The sequence below is a fragment of the Gekko japonicus genome, unplaced genomic scaffold (genome assembly GCF_001447785.1).
Source record: "Gekko japonicus isolate JY-2015 unplaced genomic scaffold, Gekko_japonicus_V1.1 scaffold1255, whole genome shotgun sequence".
In the NCBI taxonomy this organism is placed as follows: Eukaryota; Metazoa; Chordata; class Lepidosauria; order Squamata; family Gekkonidae; genus Gekko; species Gekko japonicus.
In genome coordinates, this window is record NW_015173164.1 from 428792 (window position 1) to 438883 (window position 10092).

The 10092-nt window shown below is 47.9% G+C and overlaps 1 protein-coding gene across 1 annotated transcript in view; it reads right to left on the bottom strand.

Moving 5' to 3' along the window:
• The window catches only part of LOC107119878 (keratin, type I cytoskeletal 17-like), a 34388-nt gene that overhangs the window by 9188 nt on the left and 15108 nt on the right, over positions 1–10092 (bottom strand). Inside the window, exons 6-7 of the mRNA XM_015422494.1 lie at positions 9827–9952; positions 6324–6532 (exon numbers count right to left, since the gene is read on the bottom strand). Of these exons, the coding sequence (XP_015277980.1) occupies positions 6324–6532; positions 9827–9952 (335 nt within the window). The remainder of the gene's footprint in view (positions 1–6323; positions 6533–9826; positions 9953–10092) is intronic.

Below are 10092 nucleotides of genomic sequence, written 5' to 3' on the forward strand. Positions count from 1 at the left end.
GGGAGTGTTTAAAAAGGAGCTGTGCTCCACTGTAATTTGTCGTGTGTCATCTGATGCTGTGTGATCTTTTGAAGTTCTCCTTCTCAATAAAGCTGAATCACTTGTTACTTACTTAGTTGTTGAGTTGCATACTTAACAGTAACTCTGCATGCAAGAGGATCTGGGAGGGAAAGGGTTAAGAGCAGGACTTTGGGGGGGCAGGAACGCACAGGAACGGAGTTCCGGCTGGCTTCAGAGTTGGCCACGCCCACTACAGCCAAAGCCTCTGTGTGCATGGCTACAGAGGGAAGGCCTGGAGAGCGGACCCCCGCCCGGCAACTCCGAGGCGGGCGGGCCAGGTGGGGGGCCTAGAAGGACCAGGGAGGCATTTAAATGCCTCCCCGTGCCTTCCCCGGCCTATCCAAGGGCTGGCTTGCCCGGGCTCTCCACAGCTGCGGGGCACCCAGGCAAGCCAAGGGAAGGCATGGGGGTGTGGATTAATATGCTAATGAGCTGCACTGTCGAGGTGTGGCCTAATATGCTAATGAGTTTCTGCTGTTGGGTGTGGCCTATTATGCTAATGAGTTCCTGCTGGGCTTTTTCTACAAAAAAAGCCCTGGTTAAGAGAATTCTCTCACTGGGGCACACTTGGCAGTTGGCTCCACCCCCTCACTGGTTAGATGCTGAGCCTCTCTGGCCCTCGTTTGCCTCCTGTTCCATCTTCTGTAAGACCTTCTCTTCTTCTCTCTCTTATCCCGACATGGAGCTGTAGCAAGTTAGCCATTTTGGAGGTTCACAATAAGTTATGAGTACCTACAGGAATGTGTCATGTAGGTTCTGCTTTAGTAAGTGAAATTTCTCTCTCTTGTTCCCATTAGAGTCAGATCGTCTTTGTAAGTTGGTTGAACAGCAGTTTCCCCTTAACTGAGAAACGTGGGAAACCAAGGTCACTGTGAAAAAGCTTCTGAGCTCCCATGGCAATTTCTTTTTTTTTTTTACATTTAACCCACTATATGAAGGGCAGGGTTTGAGGAGGGACTTCAGCAGGGTACAAAGCCATAGAGTCCACCCTCCAAAGCAGCCATTTCTTCCAGGAGACCTGGGTTCTGTACTCTGCCCATCAACTGTAATAGCAAGAGATCTCCAGGCCCCACCTGGAGGATGGCAACCCTACTTATGGCTCTGATTCCCACAGAAGCTTGGTCAGTGATATGAGGATTCTGTCTTGGAGTCCTCCAGCTTACCCAAAGATCAGCAGTTCCCAGAGTTCCTCAGTGGAGGAAGCCATACTCTATAGTGTAGACAAGCCACCCGGCTCCCGCCTTCAGTGGTTTGTGTCCTTCCTCCAAACCTACACGTCATAGATTTACAGAAAAAGACATCGGCCAACCATCATGTCTGTCTCCTAGGCTGGCTCCTTCTTACGACATCCCTACAGTAGTAGAAAATACAAAAACTGAGGGTCACAGTGTTTGGAGATATGCAAAAATAAATCACCCTGTGTATAACAGACATATGTTGTGCTTTTTCTTTATCTTTTTAAATTTTTCTATGATGTTATATAAAATGGTGTCAAATATTATCAAACATCGGTCTCACCCAAACGAAACATCAAAGTGCAGGTTTACATTCTGTTCAGATATTCAGACAGCACCTTGTCAGTATCACAATTACTAGTCCCAGGGGACTCCAGTAACTTACCCGTTTTGAATAGAATCTTTTTCAAGGACCGTGATGTATATAAAGGACATAAGGCGCAATAATTTCTCTTTGCAGCTACCTTCTAGAACTTGAGAGATATGCTATCCTAGATTGGTTATTATGTCTGCCACAAAGGGGTAAGTGAGCTCTTTTGATAATTTTTATAATTATAAATAAGTATGAATGAAATTCTATTGATGTATTAATATTTTTGTTTATTTCAGTTCCAATGGGACCCTAGAAAATATGCTGCTCTCTTAAGAGTTTTTGTGATCTCAGCGGTGCTGTCTGAATATCTGAACAGAATGTAAACCTGCACTTTGATGTTTTATTTGGGTGAAACCGATGTTTGATAATATTTGACACCAATTTATATAACAGTATAGAAAAAATTAAAAAGATGAAGAAAAAGCACAAAATTGATCCACTTTGAACATACATCTATTATACACAGTGCTATATATTTTTGCATATATGGTTCCTTCTTAGGTCAAACATGGAATTCACTGCCACAGGAGGTGGTGGCACCTACAAGCATGGACGGCTTGAAGAGGGAATCGGATAAACATATGGAGCAGAGGTCCATCAGTGGCTATTAGCCACAAGGTATACATAGGAACTCTCAGACAGATTTCACACAAGAGTTGCGCCGCGGTCACGCCTCCCTTTGCCCCGCTTCTATTGGTCAATTTCCCACTTGAAGCCGTGTGGTCTCAGTCTGGGGCAAGGGATGCTCTGCATTCTTGGTTCTTGGGGGGGGGGAACGGTGGGAGGGCTTCTAGTGTCCTGGCCCCACTTCTGGACCTCCTGATGGCCCCTGGTATTTCTGACCACTGTGTGACAGAGTGTTGGACTGGATGGGCCACTGGCCTGATCCAACATTGGCTTCTCTTATGTTCTTGTGTTTGAACTAGGCAGTCTAGACCAGCGTTTCCCAACCTGTGGGACTCAGGACCCAGAAGTGGGTCAGGAAGTGGGTTGGAAGCCAGCCCTCTCTGATGGCTGCCCCAGCCTTTTGCATCCCTCTCTTTCCTTCCTCTTTACCAGCTTCTCACATTCTCCTCTTCCCCCCTTCTTCTTTGTTACAAGAATGGGGGAGGGCCTATCTGACAACTAGAAAGATCACAGTAGTGGCTGAAGGGGGGGAAGGCTGGAGAGGAGGTGGGGGCTCTTCAGCAGGCCACAGAAAAACCAGAGGAGGAAAAATCAAGACGGGTAGCCATGTTAGTCTGTATTAGGGTTGCCATCCTCCAGGTGGAGCCTGGAGATCTCCTGGTTTTGTAACTGATCTCCAGCTGACAGAGATCAGTTCCCCTGGAGAAAATGGCTGCTTTAGAGGGTGGACTCTACGACATTGTACCATGCTGAGGCCCAGGGCTCTTTTTGTAGTAGGAGTTCCTTTGCATCTTAGGTGACACACCCCTAATGTACCCAATCCGCCAAGAGCTTACAGAGCTCTTCTTACAGGGGCTACTGTAAGCTCTCGGAGGATTGGCTATATTAGGAGTGTGTCATCTAATATGCAAAGGAGTTACTGCTACAAAAAGGCGCCCTGCTGAGGCCCTTCCCCAAACCCCGCCCTCTCCTGGACCCACCCCCAAAGTCACCAGGTATTTTCCAACCCAGACCTGGCAACCCTACTCTGTATCTGTATCTGGAGAAGTGAGCAGTGACTCGTGATGGCTCCTTCCCTGCCTCAAATCTTGTTAGTCTCCTGGACTCTGGCCCTACAGAGGAGGATGGAGAGGCGTGGGCTTGCATGGGCTCGGTACTGCTCCTTCTGCAGCCCAGCCTCTTGCTTAGCCCCTGCAGTGCCTCACTGTCCTCCATCTGCTGTGGGAATTGTACTGCACAGAGCCCTTTGCCCCTTCATGGCCATCTGCCAGTGGTGGCAGCTACAAGCAGAGGCAGCCTCAAGAGGGGACTGGATAAACATAGGGAGCAGAGGTCAATCAGTGGCTATTAGACCCAAGGTATAGATGGAGCACTCTGTCTGGGGCAGGGATGCTCTGTTTTCTTGATGTTTGGGGGGGCAACAGTGGGAGGGCTTCTGGAGTTCTGGCCCCGCTGGTGGACCTCCTGAGGGCACCTGGGTTTCAGCCACTGTGTGACACAGAGAGTGCGGTCAGACGGCATGCCGGAGCGGTTTAAATTGCTCTGGCTCTAATCGGATCGTATTTTAACCAGGGCAAGCGCGATCACATTACCTTCTCTTGCCACGCAGCACATCGCTCCCGGGCGTCCGCACAGCAGCGCAGCGTCTGCATTTTTTCTTCTTCTTCACAGTTTGGGCATGTGCAGAACAACGTATCTGGAAAAGCATGCCCTGAAGCGAACACTTCCTTTTAAACTTTTATAACGAAACTGGCCTCCACGAGGTCCCGGACTCATCTAAAGGCTACAAGTAGGCACCATTGTTGTTGTTGTTTTACTAATGCCGAGGCGAAGCTTCGCCCAAGTGCACATTGCCTACAATTAAAAAAAAATGGTGGCTGAAAAGCGGAAGCCTCGGGCTTCCGAACGGAAGTTGCTCTACACCGGCGGAGATCGATCAGATGGGGAAAATGCGGCTAGAACCGGAGCACTCAGGATACCACCACTTGGGGACCTAGTGGCAAAGTACACCGGTTTAAGGGGTGTTTGTGATGGTTGGCAATGGCTAGGGACGGAAGGCAGATGTTCGCTGTGTGATCGCGCGTAAGTACTCTGATGCTACCTGGCATCTATACCGGCTTAAATGCCCCGTCTGAACGCACCCAGAGTGTGGGACTGGATGGGCCATTGGCCTCATCCAACATGGCTTCTCTTGGCTTATGTTCATATCAAAAGGGTTGGGAACCACTGATCTAGGCCGCAGGCAGTGAGCAGATGCCCGGCAAGCAGTGTTCCCTCTAAGCTGAGTTAATGTGAGCTAGCTCACACATTTTTTGTCTTAGCTCAGGAAGGAGGGCTCCAGAGCAAACTGATTTATGCAGCAGCCAAATCGCTTGCTCACAATTTTAATGCCAGCGGCTCACAAAGTTGAATTTTTGCTCACAGGACTCCACAGCTTAGAGGGAGCATTGACAGCAAGCTGCTCCAAATGACTCAAGCAACACAGCCGACCCCCCAGCTGTTGACGGAACGCCTTTCCGTTCCTCCTTTCATGCTTAAAAAGTTCCATGAAATCCCATAGTTTGCTTCTCATCTCAGCCACGAATGCCTTCAGCGAACAGCTGCTCTCTCGTGCATTCTCCTCTATCTCCAAAAGGACACTGCAGAGCTGGGAAAAGTACAGAGGAGGGCAAGCAAGATGGAGCACCTTCCCTGTGAGGAAAGGCTGAAGAGTCTGGGACTTCTCAGTTGAGAAAAGAAATGACTAACGGAGGACATGACAGAGATTTCTAAAATGATGCATGGGGTGGAGAGAGTGGACACAGGGAATTTTTTATCCCTCTTCAAAATACTTGAACTTAAGAGTATCCTCTCCAGCATTTCCCCTCCTTCAAAACGGACAAAAGGAAATACTACTTGACACACAGAGTGGTTAAAATGTGGAATTTGCTGCCAGAGGATATAGTGATGACCACAGAATAAACAGCTTTAAAAGGGGATTAGAAAGATTTGTGGAGGATGTCTATCAATGGCTACTAGCCATGGTGGCTGAGGGGAACCTCCACATGCAGAGCCACTAATCCTCTGAATCCCAGAGCCAGGAGGCAGCATCAGGGGAAGTCTTGGTCTCGGCCTCTGCGGGGTTCTTCTTATGTTCTTATCAGGGGAAGGCCTTGGCCTCTGTGACCTGCTGTTTGCCCTCTGAAGAAACTGGTTGGCCACTGTATGAGACAGGATGCTTAACTAGATGGACCACTGGTCTGATCCAGCAGGGCTCTTCTTATGATGTTCTTATCAGGGGAAGGCCTTGGCCTCTGTGACCTGCTGTTTGCCCTCTGAAGAAACTGGTTGGCCACTGTATGAGACAGGATGCTTAACTAGATGGACCACTGGTCTGATCCAGTAGGGCTCTTCTGATGTTCTTAGCAGGGTGTTGTGTGTTCTTAGAGAGTATACATGTGCTTGGGCTCGCTAAGAACTGCACAAGCGCAATTTCAGGTTCCAACACAATAGCGGGCGAGGATCCTAGGACGGACCTATCGGCCACCTCAGATCCAGCGCCCAACCTATGGAGATTAGTCACCTTGTAAATAGCCTATCACGGGTGGTGGTGTGTGTGTGAGGTGTGATGCATTTGGGAAATATAAGCAAGGCTTCGGCCCGGGATGTTTGTCTTGTGTTTTTCCAATAAACGATGAGCTGATCACTTACATGCGTCTGAACCCAGTATATTACACAGGGAAAGGCCTCGGCCTCTGTGCCCTGTTGTTGGCCCTCCAGAAGAATTGGTTGGCCACTGTGTGAGACAGGATGCTGGACTAGGTGGACCACTGGTCTGATCCAGCAGGGCTCTTCATATGTTCTTACATCCCCCCCATCTGCAATATGGGGATAGACATGCAGATCTACCTTACAGGATTGTTGTTAAGCATTCCTAAAATAATATATGTGAAGTGCTCTAAATTGCCAATAAGCATATTATTATTGCTTACGCAGCCCCGCAGGACAGAATGTGCCTACCTACACCCCCACACACACACTTAGCTTACCCTTCAAGCAGACACCTGTAGGTGGCAATCTCCTGCTCCAGTCTGGTCTTGATGTCCATCAGTCGTTTGTAGTCTTCAGCCTGGTTCTGGGCATCGGACCTCAGCTGCATCAGCTCGACCTCCCTGGCAGCGGCAAGGTCACGCAGCTGAGACAGCTCCGTGCCATAGCGGGATTTGGTCTCAGCCAAGGTACTTTCCAGGGCAGCTTTCTGGAAAGAAAGAGGGATGCTTTGTGTAACTTCCAAGGAGAAGACTGGCATCTCCTCACAGAGTCTCTTGAAAGCAGAGAGTGGATGAAGACCCTGAGGACAACTGTGGTGGCCTCACAGGTCTGCAGAGGGATGGTGAAAGGTGTTCTTACATATTCAGTCTAAGGAGGCAAGATGTTCAAGTCATGCACAGTGGCCCTGCTCATTAAGTCCCTGTCCTGCTTTTCTTTCATGCCTTTTCAAGGTTCTAGTCCTCAGCGTTTGTTCAAAATATGCCTTTGCAATATCACAAGGGGACTGCATGCTGTGGATTCTTAAACATACTGAAACATACAGTGCATTGGAACTGAGACAGACCACTGGTCCTTCTAGCTGGGTACCGTTTGCTCTGATTAGCCGTGGCTCACTAACAACCTGGTATCCACTAACAGGAGATGTTGGGGATGGAACCGGAGACCTGCATGCGAAGCAAGTGCTCTGCCTTTCACCTACAGCCCTCCTTAGGCAATAAGATGCATTCGGCTCCTTCTGCCAACCCCTCTTTGTCAGAGCATCTCTCTTCCTCAAAGGCTTCCCTAAGAGGTACGGGGGGGGGGGTTCAACATCATTGCTAAAGATGTCACACTGCTTCGAATACCTTGACCAGTGAAAACTAAATTAAGAGATTTTTTTTAAAATTAAAATGCTGAATTCTGTGTCCATTAAACAATTTTGTGTTTGTGCAGCCCTGGATTCCACAGCCCCTGGCCTTTTGAGTATGGAACCTGATCTTTGCATATGTGGAGATGATTCTTATTCCATACTCCATAGAATCAAACCAGATGAGATACCGGAAGCTCCAGGTCCAGAACGAGGGGTGTGCATTTGGCTATATCTGAGCTGGGGGGGAAATAGCTGAAAAGTACCTTATCAGTATTTTCAGCTGGATATAGATTTCAGTATTTTTTTCTAGCTATCCGAAATAGCTGAGTCCCAAATGTCCCGAAAATATTTGGGGGGTTTCGGGACCGCTGGATAGCTGAAGTTAAAGGGTGTAAAGGGATTGCAGTCTCTTTAAACACCTTCCAGGTGATCTCATGGCTTGGAGAAGGTATTTAAAGGGATTGCAAGCCCTTTAAACATTTTCAGAGTTCACTCATAGCTTGCAAAAGGCATTTAAAGGGACCACATTCCCTTTAAATGCCTTTCCCCCACTTCCATTGAAACCAATGGAGGATGGGGCCCCTTCTTTGGGGGCCCATGGAATTGGACCCCTGGTCTAATCTTTTTGAAATTTGGAAAGTTTTTTGGGGAGAGGCACCCGCAGCCTCTACCTAAAAACAAATGACCTCGCTGAAAGCGAATGGGTATGTCATGGACATATCCGAAATAAGTCTGATGGGCAAAAGGGTGGATAGACTCTCTGTAAGTTTGGCTTTTAAAAGCAACAAATGGAATGATCTCTAAGGCAAGAATTCAAGTGGATAACAGTCCTTGAAAAAGAAAAAGGGACTTTGTTTTGAGATGACCAGTTCCAGTTCCAGCAAGATAATGCCATAGGGAAGGTGTTCAAGAAGAAAGAAAATTACGGCGTGGGAAGAGAAACTGACTGTGTTACACCTACTGAGGGAAATTTAATTATCAATTTGCTTTAAATGAAGGAGGGGGAAACAATTGTAAAATGAGATGCCACTGTTCTCTGAAATTTGTGTTTAAGTTAACTAGCGATTCTCCTGGAATGCTCTTTATATAGTCAGATTTGATGGTTTGTTAACACAATCGATGATGATGATTGACCACTCTCAATGTTAAGAAAAGCAATTTCTATATTGTTAAGCTAATACTTTTATAAGCAGTGTATCACCTCCAACTCTTGGGTTTTTAGTGGGTTTTCTTTTCTTTCTTCTATAGTTGTAGATCCCCGCCCTAATTTCATTGTAGCTTTTAGAAAATGCAAATAAAAAATCCCCTACGGGGGGCCAAAAAATTTATTTTTTTAAATTATCTCGTAGACCCCCAGATACCCCCGGATTGATTCCCCATTATATCCTATGGGGACCATTGACTATAATGGTCCCCATAGGGTATAATGGAGCCGGGGGGGATCTTGATTTTCAAAAAAATCCTGAATCCGAATACCATGCCGGTATTGGGATTCAGGAATATCAGATAATACCAATATGTTGGGGTTCAATATACCCAAGCCCGAAAAATAGCAATTTTTGCACACCTATCCAAAACTCCCTGCATTTTTTTTTAAACTACATTACCAGGCACATGGGGGCCCAATTTGGAATGGGACCCTGGCACAAGAGTGTGTGTGTGTGGGGGGGAGTAAGTCTTCCTCCCACACGTGTCGTTTTCCCACTCTAAAATGGCCTTGTTGTGGCAAACACACTGGTATTCACACCTGTACTCCAAGCACAATGTTCCCTCTAAGCTGTGCACGTGAGCTGCTGCTCACTAACACAGGAAGCCCCACTCAGCAGCAATCTGGAGCCGCACAGGGGTCTGGCACTTCCCACTGCCCATTTTAAGATTACGGCAGTTCTGTTCTGCTCAGGATATGAACAGCTCCGCTCAGCAGGGACAAAAAAAATAGAGGGAACATTGATCCAAGGTGGCCCAGGCAATCCTGTTCTCATCAGATCTCGGAAGATAAGCAGGATCGGCCCTGGTTAGTATTTGGATGGGAGACCACCAGGGAAGTCCAGGGTCGTGACACAGAGGCAGGCGATGGCAAATCACCTCTGAATGCCTCTTGCCTTGAAAACCCTACGGGGTCACCACAAGTTAGCTGTGACTTGACTTTACACACACACACATTCCTGTGTCTCTCCAATATGGTAAATAACTGAAATAGTTGCTCCCTGGGAAACAGAAGCTCCTTAGGAAAGTGGTGGAGGAAGAAAGGGCTACACCCCAATGGTCCCTGTAAGCTGTGGAGTCTTGTGAGCAAAAAATTCTACTTTGTGAGCTACTGGCATTAAGGTTGTGAGCGAGCAATCTGACTGCTGCATAAACTAATTGGCTCTGGAGCCCTTCTTCCTGAGCAAGGACAAAAATGTGTGAGTTGGAGGCTAAAAAACTGTGAGCTAGCTCACACTAACTCAGCTTAGAGGGAACACTGCACCCCACTCCCACCCTCATGCCCTTGTCCAGATCCAAATCATGCCATAGTCCCCATCCCATGCGCTTGGTAACTGAGTTGTTGTCCTTAAATGGGGGGGGGGCTCCAGACCCAGGACTCCCAGCACTATCGGGTCGGGTTTAGACCTTCCGACAGAGACTAGCAAGTTGCTGCCTGCTGCTGACCATGTTGTGGAGGGACTGGAGCTCGATCTCCAAGGCCTGGGCCAGCTGCTTCAGCTCCATGATCTTCATCTGAGCCATCTGGAAGGCTTCAGTGCTGACCGCGACCTCCTGGCTGATGGCATCACACTGAGAGAGAGAGAGAGAGAGAGAGAGAGAGAGAAGCCCTCAGTCCACAGTCACTGCCCAAGTTTTGCACCGTCATTCCACATTTTGAGCCAATCCCACCCCCCACTTCTATCATGGATCCTGCTGACACCTTAACAGGC